Genomic DNA, 21,079 nt, shown 5'->3' with positions numbered 1-21,079 from the left:
CCCTCCACCCACTCTTCTCTGGTCCCTGTTTTCTTCTCTTCTTTTCACTTCCCTCTCTCTGACAACCCACCCACCCCCCTTGTCCGCCGCTCAGAATAGCTTGAGGGGAGAGGTTTCCTGCTCCGAGCCAGGCCGCTCACTTGTCCCCAGAGCAGATCATATTAACATTTTATAAAATCAAGATTTCCTGCATTTAAATAGTTGTGGTTTCACGACTGGTTCCAGTATCTCAGAGGGGGAATTCAAACCACCTTCCATTACTCAAAGACGAATTGTTGCCCGTGCTGTTTCTACATACAGTAGGAGGTGAGGGGGTGGGGGGGCAGCTGAGAAAGGACAGAGCACTGAGTGAGTGTCCAGAGGCTCCCACCTGCAAAGAACCAGAACGACGGAGGGATAGATGATGGGGAAGGAAGCTGACTCATTCTCACCTTCTCACCGCGTTGTGGTCCAGCCCTCTGATTCATGAGCAGGTGTCCTCACTACTCTTTTTTTCCATCATTGCTTTCCTGCTCTTCTCTCCTCGTCGCTCTCCATGGGGTTCTGCAGCCTGAGAAACGAGGAGCAAACATAGGAGCCATGATTCAGCCACAAGGCCAGCTTGGGGTGGAGGTGGGGGGGGGGGGTTATCCAAGAAGAGTGCAAGAAGTTCAGGTCAGGATCAGTGTCGAACAAAACAAATGGAAGCACACATTGTTCTCTTCCATACGCAACATACACCCACGTGAGTTATTTTTACATACAAGTGTATAAATTTGATCAACCACTCATTCTTCCAGACCCACACGCATCATTCTTCATCACAGACACACACACACATTTAAACTCTCTGCCCTCTTACTGAGTCTTGTGCAAGGCACTGTGTGACGCCCACCCAAGTCCTACCATGATTCTGCTCCGCCATCAAGGCTCTGGTGGCCTGAGACCGATGTTATAAAACCTCTGTGGCCTGAGATGAACCAGCAGCCTCCAGCCATAACCGCTGCTCCAGCTGTAGATTCTAGTCTTTTTATTATGACCAACTTTGTTTTGTTTTGTGTTTTGTTTTTTAAGCCTCATTCTTTGTCTCCCACAGCCTCATATCCTCAGTAAACTCCTTTTTTTTATTGATACACCCTAATTCCTCTTCGGTTTAATCACTTAAAATATGGCACCTTGAGTTGGGATTCAGAAATCGAGGCTAGTCAGTGGGGCCTCTCACTTGAGAGGAGCAGAAGGGATGAGAAAGGAGAGAATATGCTTTGGCCAAGATAACTATTATTTTAGTGGGACAGCGCTCAAGCAGGGCTGCATTAGTCACAGCTCATGCACTGTAAAAATAAGACTGACCATGTGGCTAATTTGATCTGGAGGGGTTTTTACACCTCATCCACCAAAACTTCAGTCCCCTTTTTGAAAGTTTTGCGTTATAGAGTAAAATCAAAAAACAGGTTGAGAGCGTAGACCTCAGCACAGGCTTATTCCTGATTTTCCACACTGATTAAGGCAAGCATATATTGGCCCACCTGAGACACCATAGAGAGAATAATTTTTAGAACAATTTCCTGTTTAAACATTTGCTATGGCAATCTAATTTCAATTTGTCTGCTGGTTGATAAGAGGTAGCTAGAGATGGAATGTGGAGACATGCAGGCATCGGTGAAAAGCAGAGGACTTGATATTGGTAATGAAAGTAGCAGCGGTCCAGGTTGGGGACATCATTGCCTGCAGCCCCAGAGTGAGAATCAGGAACATTTATGTCATTTCATTCCATGCACCTGCGCACATGAAATGAAACAAAATATTGTTTCCCCAGCCCACAGCAGTGCAACACGAAGACAAAAACACATATCCAAACTGCAAGAACACATATAACATATAAACATATTAAAAAAAAAAATATATATTCACTGTCCAAGAGAGCGAAAGCAAAGATTACTGTCGGAACTGCCGGTCTAAATGGGCTAGCAGTTAGTTTAGCCTGCCCCGCTTTCGCATCCTGTCAGACTGTCCTCTGTGTTTCCTACTCGGATGCAGCTCCAGGCTGGGCCGTGGTCCCTGGGCCCACCAGACGTAGTAGACCAAGCTCGCCTAGCTAGACACCTTCGACACACCTCCCCACACTCCACACGACAACACCAAAAACACAGTCAATGCTAGGTGAGGCCACCGCCAGACCACTCTCGGTGTTCTCGGAACTGCCGGTCTGCATGGGCTAGAAGTTAGCTTAGCCAGCCCTGCCTCAAAATCCTGTCAGAGCCCCCTCAGTGTTTCCTCTTCGGGCACAGCTCCAGGCAGGGCCGTGGTCCCTGGGCCCACAGGATGCAGCAGACCAAGCTCGCCCAGCGAGACACCTTCAACACACCTCCCCACACTCCACACGATGACACCAAAAACACAGTCAATGCTAGGCGAGGCCGCCGCCAGACCGCCCTCGGTGTTATCGGAACTGCTGGTCTGCATGGGCTAGAAGTTAGCGTAGCCTGCCCTGCTTCCACGTCCTGTCAGACCCCCCTTGATGTTTCCTCTCCGGGCACAGCTCCAGGCAGGGCCGTGATCCCTGGGCCTACAGGACACAGCAGACCAGACTGTCCTAGCCAATCCAGCACCAGCTCTCCCAGCCATCAAGTGAAGACACAAACTTAGGCGCAGATGTGGACAAAGACACTGCATGGACAGTACTGGGTGAGGCCGCTGCAAACGTGAGTTTGTGCCGCCATCAGAGTGAAACGGTGATCAGACCCAGATCAGTAAGAAATTGAAATCATTTCATTTACCATGAGTTCTTTAGGTTACCTGGAGCATGACATAGGCAGAGATTATTCTGTTGGGACAATGCAGTTGGCCAGTCAATCCTTGCAAAGAGTCCATGTAGAATAGTAGTCTGGCTGTGGTTTGACAGTGATGGAAGACAGTGACAGAGAAGGAAATCAGATATGTATATCCTCACTGCTGCCAGCAGTCCTGGATATAAATATATTTGTAAACAGTTTTGAATATGTTAATTACTTGAAGAGTCCTTGACTTAACTTTCCAAGCATTTGAACAGCATCCAAAATAGTAACATTACTCAAATCTCAGATAAACTTTCAGCTGCTATTTTGCCTTGGGGTCTTGCTGCCAGGCCTACTTCGACACCGCTTGGGGAAAACACAGATTGCGCCCATCCATCCAGCGGCATGCCAGCTATTCAGGGTTACATTTTGTTTATCTGATAAGGTACACAAACAATCAGGCGGCGTAAAAATTACAGGGTCCAGACTAAAATGTGTGCACATGTATATGCATAAAAACTCGACACAAAAAACTACATGGGCGTGTGCGTACACACACACACACACTCACACACACACACACACACACAGCTGAAATACAGGTGTTTTATGCTCCCAGGAGTGCCACAGGTCCAACTCAGCATGGCTGACTGAAATTGTGTTTCATCTTTTTTTTCTTTTTCCCTCCTCTCCATCTTTTTTTCTAAACCGCTTATCGTTTTCATCTCCTCACCAAGGCCAGCACATAGCCGGAGCCAGGGGAATAAGTCAAAAGAGAACATGGTGTAAATACAGCCCTCCTATTATGTTCGGCCCTGCTATGTATGTACCTTACATATCCATCACTGTATGCCGTCATGTTTATAGCAGACCATAGATTAGCAAAAAAAAAAAGTTTAAGTAACACAATTCTGGAAATTTTCCATGGTGAGTTTTTGCTCCGGTGGCTCGGTGGTGGGGTTGCGGGTGCACAACTCTGTCAGGTACAATTATGGAGGGTTGGTTCCAGGAAATCTGTGTGGCATTTGGTATATGATGTAAGCTAAGGTTACCTCTCTCACACACACACATACACACACACACACCTACTTCTGCAGACTTGTTGACAGTACATAGAGTTTTGCTCTCGTTCGGAAAGCCCTGTACTTCTAGTAGACTGCTGGTTAGTCCTTTGGCCTCCCTGTGTACATGCAGACACATGTGCAAACACACATGCACACGCTGGAACACGTGCTTGACTTTCAGGTGTGCTGAGAGCTCCTTGCCACTGCTAATCAGTCAAAGCCTCTATTTCACTGGAGGTCGATGGAATCTGTTAATTGCCATACAATGTGAGAAAAAAATACACACACACACACACACACACACACACACACACACACACACACACACACACAAACACACACACATATATATATATATATATATATATATATATATATATATATATGTATGAACGTGTCACTAGTCATCACATACTATGGTCTGCTCATTATTCAGTGCTCATTATTCAGTGTGAGAAAGAGCTGTAGGACTTCACTGTTAATGGCCGTCTTGCAGTGTGAAGTTGTCCAGTAGGGTTAAGTTATGCTGTGGTCATACATGCCATTATGTTGATGAGCTGTTCTCTGGCTGTGCCGGTGGTCTGCAATGAAACCATTATAGTTTTTTCTGACTACACAAGAAATCAAAGATTGGTTCATTTGAAATGAGTAAAAATCAAGGTCGCAGACAAGGCAAACTCAAAAAAAAAAAAAAAGAGAGAAATTCATTGCTTTTGCAAAGACAGGATTCCCCACATCTTGACAGTCTCGGTGAAATATCAAACTCTTTGATTAGTCACAGACCACTGCCGTAGTTTGATACCTAATGAATTACTAAGACCAAACCAAAGCATTACCTGCTGTGCAGCAACAAAGGCTTACGGTAATCTCACTGCTGGTGATTCATAATGGTTACATTGACAGGGTTATAAGAGTGCAGTTGTTAGTTGTTTTTTTGGAGCATGCTTAAGTGATGAGCAACCTTGAGATCCTCATGCATCTAGCTGACATTGGCTGGCTAGGGGACAGAGTAGTACACAATGCAACATTCATTGATTTGTCTTGAGACACTGTTGGATCTCTTGATAAAACAGGATATTTTCTCAACAAAGGCTTTCGTGTAGAGACACTTGTGGCAACCTCCTGTATTTTATTTTTTTTCTTGTCTCTTCTCCCGCACATGTGAATGGTGTAACGTGAGTCTCCCCTGTGTACATGCGTAGTCTCTCCTCCCAGGTCTCCATGGTGATGGTGGCTGTGTGGCTCAGTCCTGGGCTTTTCAGGTGGCATCTGGACACCGTTTGGCATCATATTCTTCATATATTTTATAATTCTGTTATCCTCTTTCAATGTTGTATTCTATGACTTATGCACGCACAACATCCATTGCACGTCTGTCCGTCTTGGGAGAGAGATCCCTCCTCTGTTGCTCTATTTTTCCTCTATTTTTTTCCTCCCTGTTCAAGGCTTTTTTTAGGGAGCTGTTCCTTATCTGATGCGAGGGTCTAAGGACAGGATGTTGTATTGCTGTCAAGCCCACAGAGGCAAATTTGTAATTTGTGATAATGGGCTATACAAATAAAATTAACTCGACTCGACTTATTTCTATAGAGTTTAAAAAAACACCCAGTAAAATACAAGCTGTTGTGTTGTAACCTTTGAGTAATGAATAACCTATGGATATAGGGGAAATTGTATTTCCTTCAAATAAATTGCTTAACAATAAATATTAGATGAGTTTGTAGCGGAAAAAACCCAATGAGTATGTTCTTTGGGGAGTGTCGTGTCGCTGGATTGAGGTCTCCTGGCAAATGCATAAATACTTGAGCCAAACTAATGCACTGAAGCACTTGGGTCATCTAGTACCTTAATTCTGGTTAAATCCTAATGAAGGTGCCAAGAAACTTCTGGATTCATGATATCATATCTGGAGAGCAATGCCCCCCCCCCACAGTGGACTGACAGGTGTGTGGAACATCTATTATTATGAAGCGAAAGTAGTTTCTCAACAAAGCTGCCCAGTGAGCCGCTGCCGAGTATAATGGGAATGCCGTAGGCTGAATTACAAGAAATCTACACAGGAGCAGCGAGCCGAGTTTGGGCTGCGAGGAAGATGAAAGAGGAGAGATCCCACGAAATGAGCGGCGCCATCGCTCACTCTCCCTCGGCAGGACTTAGCAGTACTTAACGTTGAGGTGGAATACACCAAAGGCTTTACTCTCCAAGCTCTCTGGGAACACAAGCCAGGCCAGAGATAGAGAGAAAGGAGGGAAGGAAAAGGAGAGGAACGCTCAACTAAGTCGTTACAGTTTTTCTTTAATGCAATCTACTAGCTGGCTGGTGTGAAAGAAGGAGGGGTGATCTAGTGAAGATAGCCCTCCTCACTAGTCGTACGTGCTCTCTAACTCAATGTTTGAATCAGTTCAGCTCGTCTAATTTTTTTTTTTTGACATCGTATTATAGGATTTTTTTGGGGGGGGGGGTTCCCCCTTTTTCTCCCCAATGGTATCCGGCCAATTACACCACTCTTCCGAGCCGTCCCGGTTGCTGCTCCAGTCCCTCTGCCAATCCGGGGAGGGCTGCAGACTACCACATACCTCCTCCAATATATGTGGAGTCGTCAGCCGCTTCTTTTCACCTGACAATGAGGAGGTTTCACCAGGGGGACATAGCGCGTGGGAGGATCATGTTATTCCCCCCAGTTGCCCCTCCCCTCTAAACAGGCACCCTGACCGACCAGAGGGGGCGGTAGTGCAGCAATCAGGACACATACCCACGTCCGGCTTCCCACCCGCAGACATGGCCAATTGTGTCTGTAGGGACACCCGACCAAGCCGGAGGTAACGCGTGGATTCGAACCGGTGATCCCTGTGTTGGTAGGCAACAGAATAGACTGCTACGCTACCCATATGCCCATCGTATTATAGGATTCTTGATATAAGTATTCAGATGAATACATCTCCTGTCACCAATGCCTTACCAATCATTTAAAGTTAAGGGTGGGTGTGTTTGCCCTTTTGGCATCTTCTATCATCCCTAGTAGGCATATTATATTCATTTCATGAGAGTACAGCATAAAAAAAAACATCCTTTATGATTAAAGTTTTTTATTTCATGCGTTCTTTTCTGTCCTGTACCTTGGCAATTTGATCTATGGAAATAGTTCCAATCCAGTCTCCTTTTCCATTCTATCATCACATTACTAATCAAAAAATGATAAAGTGTTTAAGTTGCCTGTTGTTTTCATCCCTCCAGGTGCCATGCAGCTTAGAGTACTGGGATGAGCTCCAACAGGCCTTTGTTCCCTACCGAGAGTTCAGCCTGTCAGAGAGCAGTGCTTGCCATCTCCAGCTGCCCAGCCTCACCCTCACCAACCAGCAGAAGGACCTGGTGGCCTCAGACCTCTGGAGGATAGTGCTTAACAATAATGGAGATGGAGGAGATGAGCAGAGGTGAGAAAGATGTCTGAAAATGTGTGTTTCTGGATCAGTGAGTAAAGGCTGGTGATTTTGTGTGTGTGTGTGTGTGTGCGAGCGCACGCGCATGTCCTTGCATAGATGCATCTGTGTGTTGTCCATCAGGTGTCAACCTGATAGACGACACACTCAATAGAGCGATGAAATGCAGCGCAGGGACTCAACACACCTTTTGCTTTATCATGGACTGCGTGTGACTGTGATTGCTTGCCTGTGCTGGTGCGTGTGTACATGTGTTATCTCATATGAATTGTATGTACATGCACAAGTGGGTGGATGTGAGTTTGTGCTTTTAGCATGCATGAGTAGTGTTTGCATAGTGATGTGTTCACCTGAGTGTGTATGCATGTGTTAACCTGAGTGCATGAGTATGTGTGTTAATGTGTGAACGTAAGATAAATATGTGGTCCAGCATAAAGGAAAGTAAGGCGAGTGTGCACCCAGACCCAGCACAAAAGCTAACAGTGTGTCCCTCGCCTCACATCTGGCGTGCAGGAGCAGGGAGCGGGCTTGGAAGGCGTTCAGATCGGCCTAATGAGATTTCCCAGCACACCAAGTGCCTGTCAGGGCCCATCCGGATTCCTTCCTGCTTACCTTGAGTGTATCTAATCGTTGGGGGAAGCTCACGGGAAGCAAGGAGAGTATAGAAGCCCCCCTTGGGGATAGCTCATTCATTTCTAGACCCGATCTGGCCTGGGTTGGGTTGGGCTTGGTTGAGTTAGGCCGGGTTGGGCTTGGCTGGATCTGCAAAGCGCCGAAACACCTCAAACAGAACATATTTTACTTCCCTGCTCTGACTGACTACCTTTGCCTCTTCTCGTCATCTCTATCACATCTCTTAGCATACTCCCGCTCTTTCTCTTTTGATCCGTACCTCGCCCATCTCTGCCCCCGATTCTTTCTTGTTGTCATTTGCTGTTCCCTTCTGTCTTTTTGTCTCTCTCTCTTTCTCTCTCTCTCTCTCCTTATTTCTCACTTCCTCCTGGGGTTTAGGGAACTTTTAGTGGAAGAGAACTGCCAAGCCCACATTCTGTGCAGCTTAGAGAGCTCCAGAGGAGCAGAATAGGAGGAAAAAGAAAACATGTAAGGGAAGAAATAGGGAAAAAAAATCCTGCAGCACCAGATCCAGTGTAAAGCAAAATATACATCTGTGTTTCATTATAATCATACTCCAAACACAACATTTCCTTTATGTTTAAATTATTTGTCCTTTTTGATCAAAATTGATTCCCTCTCCCTATTCACTCGTTTCATCTGCCTTACTTTAGTTTCCACGAGAAAAATAACTTGGCTGCCCTGCCAACTGGAAGTAATGAAAATTGTCAACATATGATGCTTATCTTTTTAAAGAGCGCTCTGCTGCACCAGCGTTTTTCGCGTCTTGAGCGTTTCCTCCTGGAATTTTTTATGGTGGATCATAGTAGCAGCAAATTACAGAGCAAATGGTCATTCACTTCAATTACCTTCCATTCCCCATCATCAACCATGACATACAATTAATGTCCATGGAGAGGGTCTCCTGGCAACCACAGCCCCTAACAGTCTACCTACACTCCCAACTTCAGATGAGCAGAAGGAACTCTGTATTTCCTCTTTTATGGATTGGAACGTTTTATTTTACTTTAGTTTTTATTTTTTTATTTTTTTATTGAGGAATTCACACATTTTTGAAACACTGAACTAAACACAAAAGCATTCAGCCTCTAATAGGAATCAGATTATTGTAATCAGCGATTGGAATCTTTGCGGCTGTTGTTTTGCAACTCCGCCTGTGCCCTTGATATTGGAAAACAACTGAGGGATGACAGAAAATCTCTGTCTTTATTTTATCCTTAACACTCTCTGAGGCTGGACTGCATTAGTCCATTTTTTTTAGTCCTTCCTCCAGTGCTTTGCCATGTAAAATAATGTCTGTCTAATTTTTACCAGCATCAAAGAGTGCTTTGTTACTTTTTCGACTTTGTATATTTGCCGCGTTTGTCATTCACAGCAAATACAAACTCTCTACATCTAAATGTTTGTTAGCTTACAAATCTAAATCCTCTTCTCTCCAGTTCAGACAGTGAGTCTGGTTCCCAGCTGCCCTGTGACCAGTTGGTGTCTCCCATGGCATTGGCAGCCTGTGCTCGAGTGGACTCCTGCTTCGCCCCCTGGTTTGTCCCCTCCCTCGGTGTCTCCCTCCACCTGGCACAGCTGGAAGTGCACCTCTGCCTCCATCTGGAGCAGCTGGGCACAGGTAGGGGAGGGTGCACACAGCCACAAATGTAAACCGTGTAAGATCAGATAAAGGGCAGTGTGAAAAGTAACTGCCCGGGTGACAGCTGAATGCTTTTAACCAAACTCAATCATCCTAAATGAGTACCTGGCTTACTGTCACTCCTACAGTTCCTTGCCGGCATCTTCGCCCCTTCCTGCCAGACAGGAAGTTACCTCAGGAGCAGGAGTTTATGGTGATTGGTGCTCACGCGCCCCAGGTGTTCCTGCGCCAGTGGAGCAACAGACCGCATCTTTGTCAGGAGTACAACTTCTCCACCCAAGTGGACTGCAGGCTGCTGGAGTATCGAAACCTAACACACCTCCAACTCCTACAGCCTGTCACACTACAGGTGGGTTTAGGAGTTTGAGTCATGGCTGCATTTGCTGGTCCAGTCAACCCTTGCATTCAGAGGCTTTTTTAGTCTGTAAATGCATTGGTGATCTAAACATAAGTTTGTGATGAAATGATGTGCAACCAAATTTAAATTACAAAATGCAGTTTAAATGATTATTTTCTTGTGTTGGTCCCAGGGCCAGGCTGCATCTACACACTCCCCCCAGAGCACACTGCTGGATGGCAGTGTATTTGTGGAGCCAGTGTTCCTCAGCATTAGCCAGTATGCCATCCACACCCTGGACACTGCCCTACACAGTTGGCAACAGGTAAAAGGGGGCAGAAATAACCACCCTACTTAGTAATAATAATACATGTTATTTGTGGGCGCCTTTCAGAGCACTTAAGGACACCGTACAGAACATAGTTAAAAAAACAAGCAGCACTGTATCAGACAGCATAAAATCAAAATAAAGCAGGGTAGACAATAAAAAGCTAATACAACAGATAAGTATAAAATCATCATTGGCACAAAACTCAATGAAGCGTGGATCAGACTGAATATACCATTAGTATGAATCACACTCCATGGAATACAGTGAAGTATGTGCTGCATTCAGATCTGAATTGATTCTAGTTTCCTATCTTACTGTATGAATAATATTGTGCAGAGGAAAGTGATCAATCAAAAGAAAGCATATACACATTTACCAAGGTTTTCCCGGCTTTTATACTCACAGTTTGAAATATTACCAGTTGGGTTGAATTTTATTTTTTGTGGGGGGGTGCTCACTCTAAGAGTACACAATAACCTTTATAAGGAAAAAAAAAGGCTACTTCAGTGTATTATGGAGCCATGTGAAGGAAAAAGATGCTATTCTAAAAGGTAGAGAGGAGGTAATTTTCACACAAATGTGTAAATGAATTTTAGCGGATGAGGCACTAAAAGGGATTGCTGTTTGATGCATTTTAAATGGCGGAAGACCATACATTTGCCTTCAGCCTTCATGTCACGTAGCAAGCAGTATATATTTATCAATGTGATATCCCTTTTTTGTTGTAAGTTGTTTACACCCTCTCAAAATCACAACCGAAACTACTCCATGTAATACGGAGTAAGCAAATGATCTCACTGACATTCCATAGTAATGATAAAGAACAGAGTTGAGGGTTTGGATGAGAATCCAAATGATGAGCAGTATAAGGCTGACAGGCTGTGTACATATCTGTGATCTGATCAGTGGGTTCAACTTTAAATATTGGTTTCCCCATTTCTTACCTAAAATCTACATTTAACAAATGGGATACATTCAGTAATTTCAGATGCCATTCCCATCAAATCATCATTTGGACATGGCTAAATTGTTATTTCCTACAGCATGTAGGAGCTAATACATATATGTGATATTATATTATGTATTTAGTCTTCCCCCCCGGGTTTCCTCCGAGTGCTCCGGTTTCCTACCACAGTCCAAAGACATGAAGGTCAGGTGAATCGGACTTACTAAATTGTCCCTAGGTGTGAATGTGTCTGCCCTGAGATGGACTGGCGATTTGTCCAGGTTGTTTCCCTGCCTTCCGCCCTATGACTGCTGGGATAGGCTCCAGATAAACGACTTGGAAAATGAATGGATGGATAGATTTAGTCCTCTCCTGTTTTGGGTTGTGGTTTGATTGCACTCAGTATTAGTGTGTACCTATGGATTGTTTTTAATAACATTTACACTGAGATGTTTTCTTACCTTACACGTTAAATTTAAATCAATTATTCTTTTAAGCTCATTACTGGATGTGCAGAAAGAACATTATTGTACCTGATATAAAATCATCTAAACAAATTGCCCAACTCCCTGGAAAGTCCTTGTGACCTATTATGGCTCTTTCACCATAGACATAGAACTTCTAGAAAACACCTGCACATTCAGCTTAATGTAGATTTGCAGATTTAAAGGATTCAGTGTGCCAGTTCTCTGGCTTCTGGCTCTATAGCCCTCATCATCTCTCAGTTCTTAGCTCTCAGCACTACCTCTGGTAGCCAGAATGTTTGTGTGTGAACTGTTGCCTGTGAAAACATGGTAAAATTTGAGTGCCGACACCTGCCAAGGCCTCATCTGGCCCTAGTCCCCTACCCGCTAGTCTACCACACACACATACACATACACACACCCTAATTTCCCTGGCTTGGTGTGCCCTATCATGGCCTTAGTCAGCTCAGCTGTGACTGTGCTGAGTCATATACTAGCCTCTGGAGGCTTGAGGTAGTCTTTTGATTTCAAACACATGGACACACACATACACATACGCCCACAAACACAGCAAGATGAGAAAAATAATTGGCTGTGTTTTTCTAGGATCTGCTGTGGTGTTTTACCTGTGGAAAAGGAAATTAAATGAGGTGCAGTAAAAATCTACAAAGAATTGCAGAGTGACCATTTTGGCTCATGGCTTAATACCTTTGTTTTCACTCAGTGGCATCATTGACTCATCAGCAGCACTTAATAGACTGTATTTGATGATGGGTCATTGACCCTTCCCTCCATCATTGCATCATTCAGCACAGTATGGCCAGTGAATGTTCCCTATTTCTGCTGGTTAAATTGGCCATAAATAATAATTTATAGGGTTGGTGGTGCTCTATCAAAAGGTCACATTCCAACTTTACTGGAGTGTTTTGGACACGTCGGTATCCATGGCAGGTTTTACCCACCATGCCAGGCATGACATGTTAAGTTAATGGTTAGACCATGCACTTTCAGATGCTGATTGGGTGATATGTTTGGCTCTTTGTATGCCGTCAATGGCCCTCATCTATGACTCATCAGTTTGTACTAGATGCACTGCATGAGGCTCAGTGGAGAGGCATGTGCATAAACACACACAGACACACACATACATACTCATTATCTTCCACACATACGCGCCACAGAGACAGAAAACAAGATTCTCCGGTCATACACAGACGTAGCTCTAAACATAGACATACAAACACAAACACTATTTGTCAGGCCTCCTCCTCCTCCATAGTTTTATTGGTGTGGACTTGAATCATAAAGTAATTAAGCCTGCTGAATTATCTTGATTCAGCCTAAACAGAAGCAGCGACCTAACTAGCGGAGAACCTCTAAGTATCTCCAGCCTTCACCACTCTGCAGAACAAGAGGGGGAAAACACTCTATAATTATAAGTAAAGTAAGCTGCATGTGGGCACAATAGAACCAGAGTGAGGGGTAGAGAGAAAGGTCAAGTACTAAAAGCTGCTCCATTAGGAACTGCTCTTGTTAAAAAACATTTGGCTTGCCTCAGAAGGAAGTTGTGAAAGCGGCGCCCATGGAACAAGCTGTGTATGTGGGATAAAAACCTTGTATGGGTACGATTAACAACAGGCTGTCTGAGGTGGTGTGTTGCACTGCAGGTCTAAAGGTGAAGGCCTTCTCTGCTCATCTGAGAGGTTTCATGCTGATGGAGGGCTAGAGTCTACACGCACACATGCAAAGACATACACACGGGGTACATACACATGCATAAACTTGCACTATGACTTTGGGGTAAGAAACAAATCCGCCTGATCTCAACTGAAAACATAATCAAGGGCAGTTGGGAAAAATGTAAACAGGCTATGTCCTTCCGCAACAGAAGGATGTATCCTAACATGTGTAATTGTTGCAGTGATTTTCATGTTTCCTGGTGTCAAGGCTGGCAGGCAGGCCTGTTGTGATGTGGTATGCGGGGCCGCATTGAATCGTGTTGGGCTTCCATAAAAGCAAAGACTCTTCAACTACCACAAAATCAGAGTACCTCAAGAGCCCATGCACAGTCGTACCAGACTGACACAACTGGAACAGTTGAAAGAGTTTTAGACCCATCCAAATAAAAGATAGAAAGTATTCTTCCTGGCATTCACTGGTAATCTCTTTTGTGCACCTATAAAACCTAATGCACAATAGAAAGACATAGCTTGTTAATCCACTTGCCATAGTTACACATCAGCTGTGAATCCCATACAACTTACCAGTGCCTATCATATGCCAGTTTATCAGAAGACCTGTGGCAGCCATTGTAACTACACAAGGCTAATAGCCATCTCACAATGTTGATTTTGATGCATCCTCAGTACCAGGTGGTTACCAAAAGAATCTGGTACAATATATAGCACCAGTTAATGATGATTGAGGTGAAAGTCATGTAAGTCTTTGTCACTTCACCCAGCAGAAAAAAAAAGAATATTAGGACAATTTGGTGCATAATTTCTATGAATAATGAACAAAATATGAGCAAGCTTTTATCCTTTCGCTCCACAGCTTCCAATGGCCCCCAACTCAGTCCCCACCACTGTAACCTCAGACCCCATCCATCCATTGCCAGTTCTCAGCCACCAACCTCAGCTTCAATCTGGGCTCCCCCCAGCCCCTAACCCCAGGGAAGTGGCTTTAGAGGAAAGCCACACAAAAGCCCAGTAGTATTTACGCACCCCACTTTCTCACAGAGCACCCAGAGGCCATTACATGTGAGAGTGAGACTACAGGAATTTTCTCTCTCTCTCTCTCTCTCTCTCTCTCTCTCTCTCTCTCTCTCTCTCTCTCTCTCTCTCTCTCTCTCTCTCTCTCTCTCTCTCTCTCTCTCTCTCTCTCTCTCTCTCTCTCTCTCTCTCTCTCTCTCTCTCGCTCTCTCTCTCTGTCTGTCTGCACCTGGAAAGACAATGAATAGAGAAATCACATTGCTGGTTGTGGAAGATTCGTGGGCCAGGATGGTGTGTTTCGCCATCCGCTTATCGTTTCATGATGTTGGTTTTACAGGTCTCCCCATCACCTCGACTTGTGAACAGTGGACACGATATCCCATTGCATGGGAGTCAACATTTACTGTCTGTGTATTAGACATGTTGCTCTCCTTATCTTTTATAAAGGTCTCTCTGCCCCACAGATCTAGGCTAGACTATGAAAACGAGGTAATGCCATCTGGGTGGATTACAGAAATGGATACTTTCCTTAATGATGCTGCCATCTCTGAGAGAGAAGCGGTCATCTTGTTCTTTTTTAACGAGACGTTTGTGTTGATTTTCTAAATATCTTTACCTCAGTAATGTTATATTATATTTTAGTGATCGTGATTACTGGAGGATGCTTTACTGATGTCTGTATCATGTTGCCCAATGAATGGGAGTTGTAAGATGATACCATCAAAGAGAGGGCTTAGTGATGGCATCTTAAAGAGGGCAACAGGAAGTTAGTAAAATTACAATGTCATATTCAAATGCAAGCACAGATAACATTGCACTATAAAACTGGAAATGGATTTGGCCTGCTGTTGCAGCTGTCATCTTCTGCTCTCTCGCTCAATCTCGCTCTTTCTCTCTCTTTCTCTCACACACACTCTCACTCTTTCTCTCTCTCTCTCTCTCTCTCTCTCTCTCTCTCTCTCTCTCTCTCTCTCTCTCTCTCTCTCTCTCTCTCTCTCTCTCTCACTCGCTCTTTTTCTCTCTCTGTCCTCCTCTCTCTTTCTCCTATATCATCTATCCTCTTTTAATGGTGTAAGCTTTCCCCTTCATTTTCAATAGCAGCAACATCCCAGGACCGAAACGTGCTTGGCAGTCAGACTTAGAGCTTTTACTGCCAGCCCCTTTAAACCATCAAGCCTTTCTCCTCCTGCTATTTTAAAAGTATACAGCAGGCTATGGTCCGTCTTGGTCAGGATAGTTTAGTAGTCACTGAGAATCTGTCGGAACTACGGTTGTATGTGTGAGGAGACAGGGAGGGGTGTGGAGGATAGATCCCAGCAGAGCCAAAGAGCCTTTGGAAGAAGCACAAGTGATATACACACACACACACACACACATACCAACACACCCAACCACTTAAACCTGCCACACACTGTCTTTCTTACATACGCACATACTGGCCCATTTAATTTCATTTGATGTTTCAAATTTGTGTACTTGAACTTTTGTGAGTGGGAGCTTTGACGCACACCCCTCTGCCTTCAACGTGGTGTTTTCGATATCAGGCCAGTGAACTCTGCTCTCTTGCATGCGAGGTGACGTATGAGTGGACAGCATCTCCGTTCGGCTTGCTTTTTCTACGGAGCCTTCTCACTGAACCGAGGCTGTAGGTGGGCCTGGCTCCACCATATTGTTTTCTCCTTACAAACCACAATACATTGATGACTCTTACCAGCAGGAATGCCTTCTGAGCAGCCCAGGGATTTTTTTCCGTTTTTTTTTTCAGTGCTGGATTTGAGAAAGAAAAAAAAATGCACACACAAACTTGGTTGCTATTTTACACGAGTTGACATCGCCAAGCCGGTTTGTTGTAGGGAGCAAGAAACACTCGGCTCTTTGAAGGAAGAGGTGCGTCTGTAATTGGAATTGATGTGAAGGAGTCCAGGGTCTGTTCAGGAGAAAGGCCTCCTGGAGGTTTTGTGTGGGACCAGGGGGTAGATTTGGCTCTGCAGCCCACTTCAAGCTGCTCCAGCCTGGATGGCTGTCAGACTGTGATATGATTCACTGGCCTCCTGGGGTTGTGTTGCTCCCAGGGATGATGTCACTCAGCTCACCCTCCCAAAGGCTGACAGCTAGCCATGAAGATTTGCACCTATTAGATATCACGCAAACACACTAAGACTGACATGCACAAACACATACACACACACACACACACACACACTTACACCATATAGACACATACAGAGGCATACAAACACTTTTATGTATAATCTCTGTATGTTCCGCCCCTCATCTTTCTTTGTTCCTTATCTCTACCCATCCGTTCATCCATTCATCCATGTTAAAACAAGTCAAGTTTTTTTTTGTATAGCCTTAAATCACACTGCATTCTCAGGGGGCTTTATATTTACGCAATGTAAACAGGTAACCATCTAACCATCCATCTATCCATCCATCTGACCAAACAACCACCTGTGACTTATTCCACCCCCCACCCCCCACCCCCCAGAATGGGAACCCTAAGACTGAGGAGCTGGTGTACAGCCACTATGTGATCTGCAATGACACCCACGAGATGCTGCGCTTTGGACAAGTAGACACTGATGAGAATGTGTTGCTGGCCAGCCTCCATAGCCACCAGTACAGTTGGAGATCCCACAAGTCTCCTCAGGTAGTACACACACACACACACACACACACACACACACACACACACACACACACACACAAGGTTAAAGCAACCATACATGGGCACAAATTTCTGCTCATTTGCACGTGTGCACATGCACACATGCATACCCCTCATACAAATATGCTGAAAACCATTTGCATATACTTAAACATTCAGAGATAAAAAATAGTAATAATGGGCACAGATATATTTACTGAAACACGGTCTCCCTTACCCACACACACAAACACAGTCATATCCTCATCAGCATTCAGCCACTATCTGTGTGTCTATGTCAGCACTCTCTGACAGTGTCCTGACAGCATTGTTAAAGAAGATTGATTATATTTAACCCTTCGTGGTTTTGAGGTTGAGCAGAGGGTGGGCTGGCGATCTGCAGCATGTGTGTGTGTTTGGTGAGCACATGTTTCACGACCCCCATGTGTTCCACGGCGAGTGTGAGAAAGTCGAACTTGAGAAAAGACATGGCCATAATTGCTCACAGTAAGTCAGTAAGTCAAGTCGTATTAATCATCGATCATGGTTAATCGGTGCTCTTACCTCACTCTCCCAACACACACGCACACACACTGAACAGCACTCTGGCATACTGGGGTAGTGAATATCACATCTCACTTTACCAGTGAGTCAAAATGACCTCCGCTTTCAAGGACGTTTGAGAAGAAAGAAATGTCCAAATGGGCCAGATGTCATCATCCATGAAGAATGTGATTCCAAGATGGCTTTGTCATGTGTTATTTGCTCGTGTTTCTCTGGTGTATGAAATTTGTGTGCTCAAGCTGGGCATGATTTGTAATATTGGATAAATAAGGAGCTAGTGAACTTGGCCAAACAACCTCATCATGTAAAACTTATTCAGTTGGTGATAAAGTTCCTGCCAGTGTTTCAGCCTCATGGCTAATTCCAACATATAACCTAATTACATTTGAGGGTTATGAAAACAATGAAACTGATAAGAGAGGGATTTGTATTTCTCAAGAGTTACTCAGCTCTCCAAGTGTTTTTGTAACCATCAGGAATCAGTCTACTGTAAGCTTTAAGTGGACCTGCTGTTTGCCTGAAATCCCAAAATATTTGTAGTGTCCAAACCAACACTGGCTGTATTTAAGCGTCATTCCACAGATATCTTTCTCTCTCTTTCTTTCTATCTCTGTCTCTTTCTCTCTTCCTTTCTGCCCTTCTCATCTCCCCATCTCACCCCCGCTGTCTCCTCCTGGAATTTCATAACTCATATCCAACTCTTTCCACATACACGTACACCCCCTGCTCAAGATCCCTCACCTCACTGACTATCATCCGCATCCACCATCCTCTCTCATCCTGTCTTCTCCTGAGTCTCCCTTCCCCGCCCACACTCCCACCAGGTGCCCCCCCATTTCCTTCCTCTACCCCCCCACCTCCTGTCCTACACCCTGCCTTTATCTCCCCCTTACAGCCTGAGACCTGCATCAATGTTTTCCATCTTCATTCACACACACACACACACACACACACACACACACACACACACACACACACACACACACACACACACACACACACACACACACACACACACACACACACACACACACACTATGTACAGAATCTCACCTCTGAGGTGGCTTGATGATTTACCCAAATTCCAAACTTGCTAAATTTTACAGTAGTGGTTAGCTCCTTGGACATGAAGGGAACAGGTGAGAGCTTCGTTTTGCTTGCATTGAATTTTCTGTCTTCATCCTTTTTCCTTGATGTTTGAATAGCCACACCAAATAAACAACTTCATCAGTAAATGTGCGTGAGGGGAGCGAAACAGTTCTGCTTCCATATAATAGTTGCATCAACCATGAGTTTATGCAAGGTGATGACATCTGTGTCCAGTCCTATTTACATAATATTGGTCTTTGAACTCTTAAGATAGCAGACCTTGTTGTTCCACCTTTCAGCTTTACCTTCAGGGTTTTCTTTTATTTTTGGACCCCCCCGTTGTACTTGGCCAATTACCCCACTCTTCTGAGCCATCCTGGTTGCTACTCCACCCCCTCTGCTGATCCAGGGAGTGCTGCAGACTACCACATGCCTCCTCTGATACATGTGGAGTTGCCAGCCGCTTCTTTTCACCTGACAGTGAGGCGTTTCGCCAGGGGGACATAGCATGTGGGAGGATCATGCTATTTCCCCCCAGTCCCATCCCCCCCCCCCCAAACAGGTGTCAATCGACCAGAGGAGGCACTAGTGCAGTGATCAGGACACATACCCACATCCGGCTTCCCACCCGCAGACCCAGCCAATTGCGTCTGTAGGGACGTCCGATGCCTTCAGGGTTTTCTTTTGACAGAAGGCCTTTCTCACCTCCCCACCAAATAACCAATAAACCATTAACCGTTTCATCAGTTAAAAATCAGATCTAGACCCATGTAGCAATTAGACAGTCAAATGAAAGGGTACTACCTTTTTATTGTTTTCTGTCATGCTCTTGACTCACCACACAGGCATAAAACCAATCTGGGTCCTAAGCACTAATGCAGTATTGAAGAAATGTGGCTGGACATTCTTCCTTTAATAGTTTGGTCCAGAACACTCTCTGTTATCCATCCCTCATCTCTCTCCTCCACTAACTGAATGACCTCAATAGACCTGGACTGTCTCTGTTTGCTGGTGTCTGAACTATTCTTTTGTGAATTCCTCTCAGGAGTGTCCAAACACAACAGCAGAGAGCTCCCAGCCCTGTCCCTGTCCCTGCATACTATACCCTCAAAGCACAGTCCCCTGCTATCGAGTTCACGGCCATTCTGGCTGATCTCACTTGGCAAAGCCTGGCCTGTCCTGTTTCTGGCCTCCCGGTCCTGTATCCCCCTCTGTCTGGGGACCATTCTGGAAAGCAAGTGTGTCCCCCTCATCTGTGTCACACCCCAGTTAGCGCAGTCCCTTTGTCAGAGTTCACGACCTTGTCTTAGTAGCCCTGATCTACATCTGGCCTGTTCCTTGGCCATTCTCTCCCCTTTCCTCTGGTTTAGTCCAGCTCTCTCTGAGTGTCCTTCCCTGGCCTGATCCTGTTCCCTCCAACAAACTCAGTCATTTCATTCACGGCCACATCACTGAGCTAGGTCAGTAGCTCTGGCTCTCTCTTTCCCCCAACCACTCATGTTATTCTGTCCAAAGTTCATCTCTCTCCATTGTCACCTCCACCTCTAGATATTTTCATCCTGGGTCTGACCTCCATCCTGTCCCTGACTTATTACAACACACACGCACACACACACACACACACACTTCAAATTAAAGCCTCCCCACCCCTATTATCCGTAACTAGTGATGACTTTTATGGGAGGCCTCAGCGGTCCTGTGCATGTGTGTGTGTGTGTGTGTGTGTGTGTGTGTGTCTCTCTCTCTCTCTCTCTCTCTCTCTCTCTCTCTCTCTCTCTCTCTCTCTCTCAATGGTGTAACAACACCACCAACAATATGCCACCAACACCACCAGCAATTTGTTCATTTGTTCCTCAGGCCACCTCTCCTCTGTATTCTGAGATCATGATGCATAGGAAGCCTGTTGCGGAAACCTAGATGAGCAGCGCTGCCAACAGGATTTTATCATAGCATTTTGATCCTTACTTCTCACTCCCTCACTCAACTATGGCCACCAAATACGAGCAGAGAGACTAGGTAGGGAATATAGCGAGTATGTGAGAGCGAAAGAGGGTCCTTGCCAGATGACTATACCTGCTGTTGTTTCAATATGAGCTTAAACAGACAGGCATAAGTGGAATTCTCAGCAGTCCTTTGTGTGTGTGTGTGTGTGTGTGTGTGTACATGCATACACACACACACACGTACACGCAATTAAAAGGAGAGGACCTAGGAAAGAGTGGTTGATGCTTGTGATCCTAAGCAGTCTCTAGTGTGTGTCCCATCACCACCACCACCTCAGAATACCTGTCGTGTCTCTAAGACGATTGTTCAAGTCAGGGCATTTTAGCAGGGAAGTACAAACCCCACACAGGGACACTCTCCTGCTCTTTTTTCCTGTGTTTTCCTCTCTCTCTCTCTCTCTTTCTATTTATCTCCCTCTTTATGCTGCCAATCACAGTTATAGGATGGATTAAAA

At 45.0% G+C, this 21,079-nt stretch overlaps 1 protein-coding gene across 1 annotated transcript in view; it reads left to right on the top strand.

Moving 5' to 3' along the window:
- LOC130117622 (intermembrane lipid transfer protein VPS13B-like) overlaps positions 1-21,079 on the top strand; it is a 457,273-nt gene that overhangs the window by 354,484 nt on the left and 81,710 nt on the right. The window contains exons 42-46 of the mRNA XM_056285747.1: positions 7,052-7,248; positions 9,327-9,508; positions 9,658-9,878; positions 10,060-10,191; positions 16,810-16,971. Of these exons, the coding sequence (XP_056141722.1) occupies positions 7,052-7,248; positions 9,327-9,508; positions 9,658-9,878; positions 10,060-10,191; positions 16,810-16,971 (894 nt within the window). The remainder of the gene's footprint in view (positions 1-7,051; positions 7,249-9,326; positions 9,509-9,657; positions 9,879-10,059; positions 10,192-16,809; positions 16,972-21,079) is intronic.

Source organism: Lampris incognitus, chromosome 9 (assembly GCF_029633865.1).
Source record: "Lampris incognitus isolate fLamInc1 chromosome 9, fLamInc1.hap2, whole genome shotgun sequence".
NCBI classification, from domain to species: Eukaryota; Metazoa; Chordata; class Actinopteri; order Lampriformes; family Lampridae; genus Lampris; species Lampris incognitus.
This window is presented reverse-complemented; position numbering and strand designations above follow the sequence as displayed.